This window comes from Cetorhinus maximus, chromosome 2 (assembly GCF_964194155.1).
Source record: "Cetorhinus maximus chromosome 2, sCetMax3.hap1.1, whole genome shotgun sequence".
Taxonomy (NCBI): Eukaryota; Metazoa; Chordata; class Chondrichthyes; order Lamniformes; family Cetorhinidae; genus Cetorhinus; species Cetorhinus maximus.
Window position 1 is genome coordinate 34,764,671 of NC_135880.1, and position 17,513 is coordinate 34,782,183.

The 17,513-nt window shown below is 38.8% G+C and overlaps 1 protein-coding gene across 1 annotated transcript in view; it reads left to right on the forward strand.

Moving 5' to 3' along the window:
• Positions 1-17,513, forward strand: part of pik3r1 (phosphoinositide-3-kinase, regulatory subunit 1 (alpha)) — a 93,444-nt gene that overhangs the window by 63,032 nt on the left and 12,899 nt on the right. Inside the window, exons 3-7 of the mRNA XM_078563206.1 lie at positions 1,285-1,377; positions 2,212-2,286; positions 4,098-4,229; positions 5,753-5,954; positions 6,171-6,265. Of these exons, the coding sequence (XP_078419332.1) occupies positions 1,285-1,377; positions 2,212-2,286; positions 4,098-4,229; positions 5,753-5,954; positions 6,171-6,265 (597 nt within the window). The remainder of the gene's footprint in view (positions 1-1,284; positions 1,378-2,211; positions 2,287-4,097; positions 4,230-5,752; positions 5,955-6,170; positions 6,266-17,513) is intronic.

A 17,513-nucleotide genomic window follows, 5' to 3' on the forward strand; every position in this document is an offset into this window, starting at 1 on the left:
AGAAAGACATCAAGTTTCAGTCAGTATTCTATGGCTTGCAGTAATGGAGAGATTTTCTTGGGATAATTTACTCTAAAGAATTAAGGACTCAAATGCAATATTAAAATCATAGTCTACAGTACAGATGGAGGCTATTCAGCCCATTGTAGTATATACTTATGAATATTAAGGGAATACTTAAGTTGAAGCTCAATCTGTTTTGAGAGTTCCGCAGGCTGTAGAACCAGGCCAAACTTAGGGTGGTGCTGTTAGTTTTGATTTAATTATTTTATGCTGAAGGTGGTGAACATGTGGAATAAACTGCTTGTGAATGGTGTGAAAAAATTAGCATAGTTATGTGAAGAATTAAGCAACTACAGCATTACATTTTGGAATCTGCCAGATGGACTGCGGACTTCTTTATATTTTCCTATGAATTCGGTTATCCCCATAGCATCGACTCACTGAAATTTGGCTTCCTTTTTAATTCTGTTCAACATGTCAGTTATTGGAGGACTTGTGAAGTATCCGATCTGCTTAATGCTGTGTTACAGCGTAGCCCCCTCTGACCGCAGGAGTATGGCAGCAGCACCCTCATTTGGTGACAATAGAGCAGCACAGTTTAAAAATTAAAAATGTTAGCAAATTGCTAGGATTGAAATACAAAAGCAAAGAAATCAAGCAAAGCATTTTAATTTTTAAGCGAATTTTCTTCTCTCTTCCCCCACTCGATTTCAGACCCAATCCAAGTTATATATTTGAAACTCCTTTAGCATTTTCAAATATATGTAAGGTGAATTGGGTCTGAAAATCAGTATCTAACTGCTATCACTAAAGCAATCTATGGGGTTGCCAATTAGAACTACATTCATACATCTATCAGCTTTCCAATAACATTTTAGGCTCAAAGAAAACACATGCCAAGAGACTTTTTTTAAACCCTTGTTAAATTACAAGCTGGGAGTTATTTAAAGTAGAAATTGGGAGGAGTAACCAGCTCAACAAATCAGAATAACCTTTGAAGGTCTTTGATATATATGGTAATAAATTACTTCAAGTCCCATATCTTTTAGAACTAAGTCAAACATTAAGCCAGAAAAGTTTCTCGTGATGTTCTGGTAATCAGAATAAAGGTAGCTTGTGAGTACAATCTGTATGTGAGTGCCAGACTTTGTAGAGGGGATGTGTCTGCAATATTGACAGAGTCAATAAGAACATTTATTTAGGATTTAAAATTTAAACAGTCATGCATTTATTTTTAGACTGTTAGAACATTAACTTAATTCATTTTTTTTACTTTTGCAGCTTCTGTTCTACTAGATTTAACTGAGCAGTTCTCGCCCCCAGACATTGCGCCAACAACCCTAGTGAAGTTAGTAGAGGCGATTGAAAAAACAGGTAAGGTTAATAATCTGAATTCATTCCGTGAGTTTCCGAAATAGTACTTTTAGTCCTGATAGACGTTCGAATAAAAAAGACTGCCGAAGTCTTAAACATGGTATGGATAAAATTGTTTATCTTGTAACTATAGTTTTTGTAAAAATGTGAATTTTGTTTGGTTGCAAGTATTGATGTAATTCAGGTCTGGAGACTGGTAAATATTAATTTGCACTGGAGTAATATATGGCATTTGCCAAATAAGTATTCTTAATTGCGAGTGCTCAATAACTATCCATTATGCAACTGATTTGGAAATTATTGTCTCAGATTGCAAATGTTTCTAGTTATTTATTGATTTTTGTTTTAAATATTCGTATATCTGGATTGGAATTTTCAATGCAAGAGTTACTGGCAACATGAAGAACAGCCAATAAATTTGTCTCTACCACCTTTAATCAATCAAGCTAGCATATGTTAAAGGTTTCCTAGATTTAAAAATTAAACCATAGTAACTTCAAAACCGTACAGCAGATTTAATTCTAAGCCATCTTTTAGCAGTATCCCTTTGATAATGTCGATTCTTTTGTAATGCGAGTTACTCTTCATTGTATTCTTATAATCAGAGTATCATGTCTCATGGAATAACTGAAAAGTGTAGAAGCTACTGTACCTTTGAACTTAACTGCATTTACCTAGTAATGCTTCAAAAGGGTGGTGTTTGACTCTTTGTAGCTCTCTAAATGGTGTAGCTGATCAACTTCAGACCACATCTTCACAGTTCTTAACTTTATTCTTGTATGACTGGGAACATGCAGTTTACCGAATGTAAACATTTTGATATTTATTTTACAGGTATAGAGTGTGCCAATTTATACCGGATGTCTGGTTCATGTGGTGGTGCTGAATTAAAACAGTTGTTGGATTATGGTAAATATACACCACATTTGGATATTTTCCAAGTTGCTTGGTACAATGTATATACTGAGTCCTTTTCTATTTGTGGTTTAAGTGTATCGCCACTTCAATGAACTTTTACTCCCTTCTCCTATTTATACCTCACCAGCATTAAAATAATTGGGGTGGGGGAAGGGATTTGTTGTCAATTTTCAGTCTGTAAATTCCCATCTTTTGCATAACCTCAGGGTGTAGTTTCTGAAACGCAAGTTGATCTAGGTAGCATTGGATTTGTTCTCAGTGCAGAACTGCTTTGTATGAATGCTACAGTACCACTAGGGGGCTTCTTAATTCTACATATTGTGTTGATAGTGTTACAAAAATTGGCATAAGCTTTAGAGTCACCTGTGGGGAAAAAAAATCAGCTAATGTACCCATTGCGGGGTGGGGGGAGTGGAGGCGAAGAAATCAAAATTGTTGCTACCTATCCTGCCCTAAATTTTTTTGCACCCAATTTTAATTCTGCTCAGTGCATTGTGATGAGTTTGTTACTTATGAGTGGACTGTGCATTTACACTTATGGTGTACATTCTGCTACAAGGCAAATGTTGTCCCTATAAGCCAGGATATCAATTATCTTTTTTTTTTGACATTTAGTCTATATTCAAAATTTGACAGAAGAAATTCCTACACAGCTAGTTTTTCCACTCCCAATTTTTCTTCCCATTTCAGAAGATGCTTATATTGGCTGTGGGAGCACAGATGCTTTCTGGTTCTGAATTGAAATGATCAATTAGACATTGGTGAACCAGCCTGCTGATAGTCAGACTATCACAATTTTGCCTAGCTCTTTCTTCGCTTAAAGACCACAGAAATGCACTTCCCAAGGAAATGGCTGTCTATTTCTCTTCCTAGCTTAAAAGCAGGGCAGTATTATTAATAGCTCTATTAGTACTGCTCTGACTGAGATTGGTAACCTCAGAATGGGTGAGAGATTGAACCTTGTCCCATACTGGTTAGGAGGGTGCAGCACTGTTCTATTAACCTAACCATTGGGGAACCCTTGTGTTTTTAATTTGAGAACCTGAGATGATCCAAGCTATGCAATTTTACAGTAACTTATGACTATTTAGCAGTTCCTCCATTTAAATTCTTTCACATTCGAGCTGGCTGTTAAGTTCAAAGGATGGCTTTAAGCATTTGAGCAGAAGGAAAGTAGGTGCTCTATCTTGCATTTGATTTCTCCCATATACGTGGTGAAAGTAGGTACGTCTCAACTCAGGCAGAGTGGCCGAGGACTCAAAAGAAGGTTTAATCTCGGAGGGTGGAGAGCGGGGTGGGGGAGAAGGGTCAAGGTCTAGTTGCCCAGGGGAGCAAATGGTGGCAGAGCTCTCCAAATAGGACAGTTTCCAAATACAACTATTACAATAAGGAAGTCATAATCCTACTTGTGTTTCTGCAACTTCCAGTCTAGGTATGTTCTAGCTCCAAACAACACTGGGTAAAATTGTAGGGACAATTGGTGAAAGGTGGGAGCAGCCATGTGAAATCAGTGTGCATTCTTCAGACCTGCATTACTGTTCAGAGTCTAATAAATGTCCCATCCCCTCCAGCTCTAATTGGACTACTCCTAAATGTGCTTCTTTAAATTGTGTTGAAAATCTGCCCAGCACGTAAGCTCTTCTGAAAGTATATCCCATAACAATGCCACTGCTTTTTGTAAACAGATTTCTGCATACTTGTAACTCTGTGTTCTTTATAGAGATGAGGGTGCAGTAAAACTCTCAACAACCAGCTTGTTTTGAAAATATTTCTGTAGTCAGGTGCATTTCTCAATTTACTAGATGCAACTTCAGTGGACATTGAGCAGTTTGATCTGCAGTCACTGGCTGATGCGTTAAGGCAATATCTTCAGGAACTGCCAAATCCTGTCATTCCAGCATCCATCTACAGTGATATGGTTTATATAGCTCAAGGTAAGAAAGAGACAATTTTCATTTATATAGTGCCTTTTGCAACCTCAGAACATCACAAAGCTAATGAAATACTTTAGAAGTATAGTTTGTTGTAATGTAGGGAAATGAAGAAGCCAATTTGTGTGCAGCATAGTCCCACAGTGATTAGATAAATGACCAATTAAACTCTTGTTCTTACAGTGGAGGGACAAATGTTACATTGCCACGTCAGCTGAGATTGTGCGCTCAAGTCCTGGGGTTTAGTCTTGAACCCATGACCTTCTTATTCAGAGGAGAGAGTACTATCCCTAAGCTAGCTAAGCAGAAAATCTTGGTCAGATTGTTTTTTTTTAAAAAAAGTAGAAGTTTGCATGCTTTTGATCAGCTGCATGCCCAAGTTCTTTGAACGTTTACATGATTTTAGTAGTTGTTTTCAAACTGTTTTTGCTTTTTTTTAATCTAAGTACAAATTCTCCAAAATAAGACCCAAAATTTCAAGCCGGATAATAAAACAAGTAGTTTCAGCTAACAAATGCTGATGTATTTTTTAAATATTTTGTCAGAGAACGAACCCACCAGAACAATCAAGTAAAAAAACACAATGCGAGCAAAGTGCCACAGTGTTTTATTTAATACTATAGCATTGATTGGACATTTTGAAAAGTTCAGATAAAGTTTTTTTTTATGTTCCCTATTCTCTTGCACACCCTCACACCCCCCCCCCCCGCCCGCCCCCACAACACCCAGTCCATCATCTTCAGTTTGCTTCATATCTGCTTTAATGTTTGCTTATCCTCTGACTAAATGTCTTTGTTTTAAGTATTGAGATAGTTCAGGTGACATCACACATTGTGGTTAGAACCTGTGATTTTTGTTTTATGTTTTGAACTCTGCTCTCATTTGTGAAAACTTCAAGTTAAAATCATTAAGTGTGCAAACTGGGATAAATGTTATATCCTATGATGGTAATAGGTTGTCTGCAGATGTCACAATTGCATTTGTGACCAAGAAGCAACAATACTCAGTGCTGTAACCCTCTGACATGATCTTGAATGTGACACACAAAGTACTGAGACATAACCACCATTTGTACTATGTGGTTTGTAAATTTTGGGTGTGATTAAGTTACAAAGATTAAAAACACAGAAGACTTGTTGCACAGTCTACAGGACTATTAACCTGCACAAAGTATTAACCTTTTATATGAATGCACTATGCAGACGGAGGATGTGGCTGGTGTTCTTATCTGCTGTATCTATAAATTGTCCAATCACCTGCATCACAAGAAGTAGCAGACCTATAGTATAGTACATACTAAGTATTTGTGGTCAACATCACAATGCGTACAGTTTTCCACTAGCTGCCCACAATACCATTTTTAAGGGTTTTCTTATACCGGACACAGATTGTTAACTGTCAGTAGTCTAATTTTTTCTTTAAAAGTAGCATGTTGAGCTGTACTGGATTTTGATCAAGAGTGCTGAATGTTGGTGTTCTGTTGCTCCACTCTTGACAGCCATGATTTTTAATTTCTCTAAATGTAGAGGTACTCAATACAGAGGAGTGTGCACAGTTGCTAAGGAGAGCTATCCGGTCCCATAATGTGCCTCACCAGTATTGGCTTACACTTCATTATTTGATCAAGCATTTCTGCAAACTTTGCCAAAGCTCTGGGAAGAACAACCTGAGTGCAAGAACATTGGCAGAAATCTTCAGTCCTTTGCTTTTCAGACAACAGGCAGCAAGGTATGTATGCAACCAGTAAGACTGTTCCCTAAAGCGCGCACTCGTGTATTTTGTAAAACATAGGACAATTAACGTACTTTTTCCAAATAGCCTAAATAACATTTTTTAGCTTTTCGAAATATATGTTTTTTAAAATGGAAATGTTTTTGGTTCAGATTTGCATTATTTAACTTTATGATTTGGATTGTGGATTAATTTTTACCTTTGCTTATCTAGCTCAGATACAAATCCCGAATACCACATTAAAATTATAGAAGTACTTATAGCCAGTGAATGCCAAGAAACACAAACTACACAAGCACCAGCACCAGGTAAGATCCCACCTAGCTATGCATCTTGACTAAATGTTAAAAATAACTTGCAGTTTATGTTGGCTTGAGTGGTTTTCTAACTAGGCAGGATTACTTTTCCCCTTTAGTATAAGAGCAAATGAAGTTACAAAATGTAAATCATTCAGTTCTTAAAGAAATTAGACTGTTTATGTAAGCTGCAATGGTTTCCCTTCCTGAACCGTTGCTTGGAATTATTATTTATCTTTTATTTGTACCAGCGAGATTTTTTTTTCTTTTTAAAGTGTGCAATTATTTAGTTGCAAAATATCATTTAAATGAGATGACTGTTGAAGTTCAGGTATATTTTGTAAAATGAAAGCTTTATATTCAAACATATGTAGTAACATCACTGAACTGATACTGGACAAATTTTGCTTTGCCGCACTGGGTTCAGTCAGTTTTGCAGCAACTCTTTAATGCATGTGTGCTGTCTAACATTCTATTCATGCCTTTGGTGAAGAACTAAATGCAAGATCAGGTTTTTAAATAACTTTTTAAATGTGTCCTTGAATAAAGGTTTGAATGTGAACCTGGCCAGTAAGGCTCACCAAGATTAGGTCTCTTCCTAGCTGTCTCATTTAGATTCAGTCTTGTAAGTATAATATAGCACATCCTGCAGAACCTATTTGCTCACTGCCATTTTTTTTGCCTACTGATTCTTCAGTTATGAGATTATGTAATAAAATTAAAAATGCAGCATACCATACGGCTTTTTAAAAAATGATCAGTTGCCTAAAATATGGGATATTGCATTCTTAAGTGTTTGCTTTCATTCTTGAAGATGCAGGAGTCCCTAAATATCAATGCTATATTCTCTTGTACATTTCTTTTTATAAATTAACCTGTATAAAGTGAGGGAAAAATTATTTCATGACTTCCATTAAGAAACTCTTGCCGAGGTGTTTTAATTAGCTAGTTGCTGACCTCGAATTTCAGTCATGTAGTTTAGTCCTTTACAACTTGTCTCTAACTGGACAACCCTTACTGGGCTTTGCCATTCCTTTTTTCTTCAGCCCTCCTCTTTTTTCATGAAGAGGTGGGAGAGGAGAAGCCTTTGACTTCTTTAAAGTTGTTCAGTTTTGGATGATGAATAAAGTTTTGCATCTTGATCCAAATTCGAACTCGTGGAGTCATGAGGTTTACGAGTTCAACTGCTTATTAATTTTTGATCAGGGGTGGAGTGGGAAGGCACCTATGAATTTTTCTTGATTTTTTTCTTGTCAGGGTGAAGGCCACAGACTTGTAGATATGTTGAAATCACTCATAACTGATCTGTAAGGGAGTCTAGGGTTATGGGGCGCAGACAGGAAAGTGGAGTTAGGGCCATGACCTTATTGAATGGTGGAACAGGCTCAAGAGGTCATACGCCCTACTGCTGCTCCTATTTCTCATGCTCTTATTCTTATGTTCTTAACCCTCTGCATTTTCAATCAGTGCATTGAAATTTACTACTAAATGATTTCAGGTTTTATAAGTTGATTTAGATACTGATGTGGTCATACTGAAGTACTTCTGGATGAATGCGCTATGGCATCTATCGTCTCTAATTGTCCCAAATCTTTATTGAAAGAACTAAATTGAAAATCAAACAGTTGAATCAAGGGCTGGATAGTTTCTAAAACATGATTGTGTAGGTAGTAAGATATAGGTTCAAGGCCCTTGTCAAGTTCCCACTTTGGCTGTGCTGTTGTGGGAAGCTGCCCCCCCACAGGTGGGAGCCTCACTTTTATAATGACATTTTAAAAGGCAGGTTTATAACATTCCTAGAACAGCTGTTGGAATGCCCAAGTTCTGTTAAAATGTGGCTTCCTATTAGGCTGGAGTTATATTTTTGCTTGGTGCAAAGTCTAAGCAATGTGAAATTACCTGCTCAAAATGATTATATCTCTTGCTGCACCACACTAACCTTGTACTACCACTGTTGCATTTGTGCATCCTTGAAATCACCTTGCATTGATGTGGAAGTGGTGGTGTAATGGCAGTGTTAAATTTCACTTGAGTTTGCAATACTTTATCAATATCATCTTCTTGGACTTCGCCATAAAATCTAGTTTGAGAAATGGTATAAATAAAGCAATAGATCTAACTAAACTTAGCTGTTAACTAAAATGATAACATTTTGGATAGAAGTTTTGCATTGGGAGGCTTTCAGAGGATATGGTAGCATAATGGTAATGTTACTGCGCTAGTGATCAAAGGTCCTGGAGAATAACCCAAGGGGAGTCCAAATGCCATCAGGGCAGTTTGAGGCAAAAAACCTGGAAACAAAAAGTAGCTATCAATAAAGATGACCATGAAGCTGTTGGATTATCATGGAAATCTGCTGACCTTATCTGGCTGCAGCCTACATGTAACTCCAGCCCCACATGTAAGATGATTGACTATTAATGGCCCTCTGTGCCCTAGCAAGCCAGCCCATTGTGTCATAACTTTCTCAAAGCAACTAAAGATGGGCAGTAAATGCCACAATTGTTAACGATTACTTTATCCCAAAAATGATTTATAAAAAAGGCAATGTTTAGCAAAAACAGAATTAATTTTGATTCTCTGATTTGGCATGCTGCAGATTGTGATAAGCTTATCTTTTTAATAGCTCTGCAATTTTATGGGAATGTCCACTTAAACGTGTTTTTTAAAATACGTTTGCTGTCGTGAGTTGAAAATGGGCAGGATGTACTATACTGTTTTTAAGTTCATATTGGTGCCTATAATATAAAAATGTACATGTATGCAAAAGCCTCTAGTTCTGCTTAAAGATAGCAGATTATTATTGTTTTAATTCATATGAGGAGAAGCAGTATTAAGACCATAGGAGCAGAAATTAGGCCATTCGAGTCTGCTCCGCCATTCAATCATGGCTGATAAGTTTCTCAACCCCATTCTCTCACCTTCTCCCCGTAACCTTTGATCCCCTTACCAATCAAGAACCTATCTATCTTGGTCTTAAATACACTCAATGACCTGGCCTCCACAGCCTTCTGTGACAATGAGTTCCATAGATTCACCACTCTCTGGCTAAAGAAGTTTCTCCTCATCTCTGTTCTAAAAGGTCTTCCCATTACTTTAAGGCTGTGCCCTCGGGTCCTAGTCTCTCCTACTAATCGAAACATCTTCCCCACGTCCACTCTATCCAGGCCTTTCAGTATTCTGTACGTTTCAATCAGATCCCCCCTCATCCTTCTAAACTCCATCAAGTATAGACCCAGAGTCCTCAAACGTTCCTCATGTTAAGCCTTTCATTCCTGGGATCGTTCTGGTGAACCTCCTCTGGACCCTTTCCAGGGCCAGAACATCCTTCCTGAGATACGGGACCCAAAATTGCTCACAATATTCTAAATGTGGTCTGACCAAAGCCTTATAAAGCCTCAGCAGCACATCCCTCCTTTTATATTCTAGTTCTCTCGAAATAAATACCAACATTGCATTTGCCTTCCTAACTACCGACTCAACCTGCAAGTTAACCTTAAGAGAATCCTGGACTAGGACTCCCAAGTCCCTTTGCACTCCAGATTTCTGAATTCTCTCCCCATTTAGAAAATAGTTTATGCCTCTATTCTTCCTACCAAAGTGCATGACCTCACACTTCCCCACATTGTATTCCATCTGCCACTTCTTTGCCCATTCTCCGAACCTGTCCAAATCCTTCTGCAGTCTCCCCACCTCCTCAATACTACCTGTCCCTCCACCTATCGTTGTATCATCTGCAAAATTAGCCAGGATGCCTTCAGTTCCTTCATCTAGATCATTAATGTATAAAGTGAAAAGTTGTGGTCCCAACACTGACCCCTGCGGAACTCCACTAGTCACCAACCGCCATCCTGAGAAGGACCCCCTTATCCCCACTCTCTGCCTCCTGCCAGACAGCCAATCTTCTATCCATGCTAGTACCTTGCCTCTAATGCCATGGGCTCTTATCTTACTGAGCAGCCTCCTGTGCGGCACCTTGTCAAAGGCCTTCTGGAAGTCCAAGTAGATAACATCCATTGGCTCTCCTTTGTCTAACCTACTCGTTACCTCCTGAAAGAATCCTAACAGATTTGTCAGGCATGACCTCCCCTTGATGAAACCATGCTGACTTTGCCCTATTTTACCATGCACTTCCAAGTATTCTGAAATCTCATCCTTAATAATGGACTCTAAAATCTTACCAACGATCGAGGTCAGGCTAATCGGTCTGTAATTTCCCGTCTTTTGCCTCACTCCCTTCTTAAACAGGGGGGTTACATTAGCGATTTTCCAGTCCTCTGGGACCCTCCCTAACTCCTGTGATTCCTGAAAGATCACCACTAACGCCTCCACGATCTCTTCAGCTCTCTCGTTCAGAACTCTGGGGTGTAATCCATCTGGTCCAGGTGATTTATCCACTTTCAGACCTTTCAGTTTTCCTAGCACCTTCTCCTTGGTAATGGCCACCATACTCACTTCTGCCTCCCAACTCTCTTGAACTTTGGGGATGTTACTCGTATCTTCCACTGTGAAGACTGACACAAAGTACCTATTCAGTTCCTCCACCATTTCTTTGTTCCCCACTACTACTTCTCCAGCATCATTTTCCAGCGGCCCAATGTCCACTTTTGCCTCTCTATTACCCTTTATATATCTAAAAAACTCTTGCAATCTTCTTTTATATTACTGGGTAGTTTACCCTCATATTTAATCTTCTCCCTCCTTATTTTTTTAGTTGTCCTCTGTTGGTCTTTGTAGGCTTCCCAGTCCCCTGGTCACTTCCCAATCCCCTACACTGCTCTTCGCCGCATTGTATGCTTTCTCTTTACCTTTTATGCTGTCCCTGACTTCCCTTGTCAGCCATGGTTGCCTCGTCCTCCCTTTAGTATGCCAGTTTTCCAGTATTGGCATTGTTTCTGCATTAAGGAGTACTACATCAGGCATCGCATGGATTTGGTATGGTGTAAGTGTTTGAATCTTGCACCAAAAATGTGTTTTAATCCCCAACCCAGGAAAGCATTTGCCACTGCATTGATGTATTTTTGTTCCCTTTCATATTTCCCACATTAGTTATCCCTTTGGCCTGAGTGAGTTTGCAGTTGTGCTGAGCTAGGAAAGACAGCTTTAAAATAATTTAATTTACTTTTGGCTAGAGAGAGCATATAAGACTTTTATCCCATCCAAATACTGTGGCTACACGAGCAGATCAGAGGCTGGGAAATTAAGCAGTGAGTAACTCACCACCTGATTCCCCAAAGCCTGTCCGCCATCTACAAAGCACAAGTCTGGTGTGTGATGGAATATGCTGCACTTGTGTGGATGAATATAACTCAAGAAGCTCAACACCAGCCAGGACAAAACAGTCCTCTTGATTGGCATCCCGTCCATGACCTTAAACATTCATTCCCTCCATCACTGATGCACTGTGGCAACATTGTGTACAATCTACAAGATGAACTGTAGCAGCTCACCCGAGGTTCCTTCAACAGCACCTTCCAAACCTCTCCCACTTAAAAGGACAAGGGCAGCAGAGGCATGAGAGCACCACCACCTGCAGGTTCCCCTCCATGCCACTTGCCATCCTGACTTGGAATTGTGTTCCTTCACTGTTGCTGGGTCAACTTCCTGGAATGCCCTCCATAACAGCACTGTTGGTGTACCTACACCATATGGACTGCAGAGGTTCAAGAAGTGCTTACCACCGCCTTTTCGAGGACAGCTAGGGGATGAGTGACAGGTGCTGACCTGCAAGCAACACTCGCATCCTGTGAAAGAAAAAAAAAATCAGTGTACTAGTGTGCTAACCCACTCATTTACCCAATCTTCTTGTAAAGTCATCACAATAAAGAGAATATTAAAAAATAAATGTTCATGGCAGTATTGTGCTTGAAAGTTGATTTGTAGTGACTGTGCCTTCTTTGAAGCACTTGTTTATAACTGTTTGGAATTCCTGTTTACTAAATTAGTAACTGTGTAGAGGTCTACATAAGGTAAGGTTTGCTAATTTTAAGACCACAAAGCGTGATCTGATCTCTTCCCTCCTTACTTGCTGAGGCCCAGGATCAGAGCCATCAGTTATAATCAGTTAGTTTCCAACAGATGTTTCTTCTGCTTTCGTCTCATTTTATACTCTAGATGGGTTTCTGGATTAGAACAGAGAGAACCCCTATTAAATCAGTTCTGTAAGATATGCAATGGTCAACTGATTGCCTATGTCATAATATTTATGGTATGTCATGTTCCTGTGGTGATATCTAGTACGGTGCATTAAACAAAAGCACAACAGTAGATGCTGAATAATTAGAGTTCATTCATTTTGACAGTTTGATTTTTGTATTGCATGGGAAATCTCCTTAGCTAAGTTGAGAGAAAAGAAGATTTGCTAGAGTTAAGTCAGAATGATGTCCAAGGAGAGATGGATTTTTTTAAACTGCAAGCGACTTTCTGTGCCCGTTCTAGTCAGCCTGTTGTGAAGATCAGATTTTGTTCACGTTAAAGTAGTTGGTCTCAATCAGACATAGGCTTTCAAGCAATTTTATGTATCAATCTCATTATCCCAAGCAAAGTGTCCAGTATTAGTAACATATTGATCATTAGTATCTAGATTTGACCTTCTTTGGTTTCATTCATTCATTTAACTTGGCTGCCATGTAACAACTAATGCACTTAAAAAATAACCCATTGTCTGTAAAGTACTTGGGAGAGTACTAAGGATATAATTCATTTGTAAGTTTTTATTTTGTGGAATATAGAAAAACTTCTTGTCAACTACAAATCCTTCCAAGCATAGTCAACATTGTAGGAAGTTCAGGGTGGCATCTCTTAATAGCTTGTACCTTCTCTTGTAACATGTTGTGTGAATTCTAAAGGATGTATAACAATGTTAGATTTTCTGCAAATAAATGTTTAACTTCAGATTCCTAAAGGATAAATGTGAACTTCTATGTTCTATTTACTATAGGAAGGAATAATAGAATAAAATGAATGGCTATCATGGTGCCTACAGCTGAATTATTGTAGAAGTGGCTGAGATTGTGCAGATGCAAAAGAAGTTCAATAACGGCCTGTAGCTTTAAAGCCAAAGCTTCTAGGCAAACCTAGAACAAAAATAAAACACTGCAGATGCTGTAAATGTGAAATGAAAATGGGAAGTGCTGGTCAGGCAACATTTATGGACACAAACGCAACTTTGAACCTTGTTATATTTTACATGAAGTTTTATATTTATCCTGAAGAGGGCTCTGAATATTAAAGCAGAAAAATGTGTTGACTTTGAGGTAATATGTATATGTAGTTTTTTTTGTCCTTTGCATTTTTCCTACCACTCAGGAAGGTGCTGATTTCTATTGGCTGCAATTCCAGGAACAGCCTATTGGAAACCTTACCCATCGGGCCATTTTTCATGTCTGACCTTAGTCAGTGGCCAGCACAGGCTATTCGACTTTAAAGGGCATGAAGCTCAAGCATGAAACTTCTCACCAAGCGTTAAGTCATTTGCAATAATGGTAGGAAAACAATTGGGAGTTCTTGTGTAGTGTAGATGTTTGATATTTTATTCAGAACAAAAAATTGAAGTGATTGTTATGTCTTCAGGACTTCCATATGGCTCTGAGGCCAGGTTTCTGTCTGAGCCATACAAACCAGCCATGTCTGAAGTTTGATACCTGGTCTGTACAGAGTTAACTGACTATACATTGCTCCAGTTTAGGGGAGGGAAAATTTGCCAGAGTTCCTGATTGATTGTTATACAGTGATTTTCCTGTAGGAAGTATATGTCAGTTTGGACACTGAGCAAAGACATGATCAGGCTATCGTGTATGGCTCGAGAGCCTGCTGACATTCATCATCAAGTCTGAAGTGAGGAATGGTAATTTTGGCAAGTTGCTAAAGAATTGCATCCAATAAGGAACCTTGCAAGAGAAAGAAAATAGTTTAAACGTGAATGGATTTCCACTATCTAGGACAGAACCTACATTTTTGGGGATGGGGATGTAGAGAGTTTTTAAATTATCACATTGAAACATCCTAAAGCCTTTTTACAGTAAATGAATAATTTCTGAAATGCATAACTGAAATTTGGTCTTAAGCCCTATGAAATATTGTGTGTATTTCATTCACTATCTTGGATTTTACTCCCATTCTTTCTACCTCTTTCCCAGATACTATATTTATCTTTCTATTGTTTTTATTTGTACATCATAACACCTACTCTTTGAATGCTGGGGAAACAAATTTATCTTTTAAAGCCATTTTTTAATATAAATAAAAAATATTTTCTAAAGCTTTCTAGTGGAAATCATAAAGTAAGATTGACGTGATATATAGAGCTCTGGGACGTTCTTTAATTCGCAATATATTTTCTGAATAAACTTAATTATGAGTGGCTCTCTAATTATTCCTGGTTTGATGCCTAGTCTACCAAAGTAGCTGTTGCCAGCTGAAATTGAAATAAAATGCTAGAATTTACTTTGATGTCTTTGAACAAGGGGAAAAAGCAGACAGATTCTTGCTCCACTATGATGCTTGAAGGCTTCTTCCTCTAAACCTTATAACTTGAGTCCAGAATGCTGTATTTAAGCCATTCATTGGAGTTAACAGGCAGGGTTTAGCCCTTGCCGGGCAGGCTTGGCGGGGGCAGTCGGGAAGCCAGCCGCCGCCGCCTGTGATTGAGGCCAGAAGGCGATTTCATGCTGGCGGGCCAATTAAGGCCCGCCCAGCATGAAACAAGAGCGGCAGCACTCAGTGGCTGGGGGGGTGGGGAGCGCGAGCTTCGCGCAAGTGCGCGCATGAGAATCGCCCTGAGGCACAGAGCTGGCTTAGGGAGATGAAGAGTTTTCAAAAAAAAAATTCAAAAAATGTTACAAAACATGTCCCCTCATGTGACTCTGGTCATGTTATAAGTGAAATTTGAAAAAAATTTATTTCATTTTTATTTGATGTTGGAAACCTCATCCCACCAGTGGATGAGGTTTCCAAAAAAGTGCAAAGACCGCTTGGTTGGATGGGCAGCAAAAAATTTAAGTTAATTGATTCTTTAATGGCCCTAATAGGCCTTTTAATTGTCGGCGGGTGCACTGCCGATTCCCCACACACCCGCCGACCGAACTATCACGTGAGTGCGCGTTGACGTCTGGACACTCTCACCCAGCATCAACACGCGTCATTTCATGCTCGAGCGGGTCGGGCGCGCGCCCGCCGAGGTGAAAATTCTGCCCAACATTTCCCTTCAGTAAAATTTGCCATTTCCCTTAAATCGTCAAGTATGTCACTTCAATGTTTCTGTTTTTCTAAAGAGAATAAGTCCAATTTAATTATTCCTCATAATATGGACTGCTGGTACCAGGAATGTGCATTTAATTTTTTTTTAAATGAACAAGCCTTTGTTTTTGTGCCTTGTGAAGTCATGAACTCACCAGAAGAGGAATCCCCACAAGTTCAGATTGAATTCAAATAGCCTGCGTGAATGGGCCTCAATTGTTGTGAAAAGCAAATGTAGTGCTTTTAGAATTAAAATCATTTAGCTGTGGTGTTGTGTGGAATAAAAGGCCATATCTTTTGATAGTAAATGTTAATGGTTTGAGAAGTGAATATTCATTAATTATTGTTAGTGATGAATCCAATTAGAAACTATAAAGGTGCATATTGCGTAATGAGTCCATAAACCGCCTTTTTTGGTTTCTAATAGTTACATTTTAATATTAAAGAAATTAATCCTAAACACTGTTTTGTTACTTTTCCTAAACTTTGCTAAAGCTGATGAGCTTACTGTCAGCCAGCCTGAGAAATTCAGTTTAATTCTCCATCTCTATGCAGATTGAGACTTAGTTAAACTTTCCTAATGAGACTCTGGAATTTAAACTAGTCTTTGGTTGGGAGTAAAATGCTCAGGCAATTTGTGTTTTGCCATTAAAACAGATTAAGAAGTTTTGTACTGAAAACTGCAATTTTTAAAAAAAAAACCTTTCTGGTGTGGCAACTTAGAACTGTTTAATTTCTTGATTGGCAAGTATTCTTCAGTCTGTGCACTTTGGGTTGCCTGCCACGTGGGCATTTTTATTATTGAAATACACTGAGGACTGAAATATGAGCCGTCTAATGTAATGCAGAGTCGCCTTTGTTCTGCACCTGTAGTCTGACCTGAGGGGATAGATGGAGTCAGGCTCTGAGTTGGATTGCTAGTGGAGGAAAGCAGCTCAAGGAAGGCTTTGATTCTATTTTCGCTGAACCAGCTTAGCTGCTTCCTGCATTGGCAGCTTGAAGTAGTTTGCTTTCTGTAATGTTATGTTCAGATACAGTGATTATTATAAGAAAGTTTACAGTGCCTCTCAAACAGGCCCTGACATTTTCAGTATTAGAAATTCCCTCTTAAATACAAGTTGGATTTTTATTAATGAAAGTTAGCCAAATTTCTAATCTACAGTCTTCCTCCTCTTTGTTGTCCTCCTCCTCCTCTTCACCACCATCCCGCCCCCCCGGCCACCCCCGTCCTGTCCCGATAGAAATCCCTAACTCAGCAAATATTTGAGCTTGCCTAGGTTAATGTTTAAAGAGAGATCTTTATCATTAGTTAAATGCAGACCACTGACTGTGCTGCGAGTACAGAACTTGGGTTCATTTTTAATGATTAACTTTGTGCTCTGCAAAGGTATCTGTACACTCATGCAAAGAGTTCATTTATTAATCACATGCATTTCTTGACTAGCTAATCACAAGAACCCGATGTTCAGATACAGGCCTTCATGTTTTCAACGTTGATAGTGTGGTACTTCTGTAGCACTAAACCGTGCCTTGGGGAAGGCAAAAGGCCATCAGCTTTTGGTTATTATATCAAGTTGTCAGAGCTACATAGTTACACAAGCTAACGCGAGGAATCTGCTTGAGAATAGATGATCAAAATACCCAATGAAGCAGAAAAAACACATTGATGCATAGTTCAAGATGTAAGCTTGTCTATGAATGTGTACTTTATTTTATTTATTTTAAATTGCTCCTCCAGAATTACAGTATGACTTTTAGATGAGATGTGATTTTTATTTTTCTTTGTCCCCCAGACCCTGTCCCCAGTGCCTAGCTTAGCATATATCTGGCATTTGGCCAGACCATGCAGATGCAGTGGAAAATCACCTGTCCGTCATTTGTTCTGTCTATGCTAGCTTAGCATATGGTGTCGCAGCAAGCTAGACTGGTTTGAGCTGAGCATTAACCTGATTGTACAAGTGTATGGATCCAGGGTTTGGCTCCTTTGGCAAAGCCCTGAAGGCATAAAAATTTCCTGCCCTAG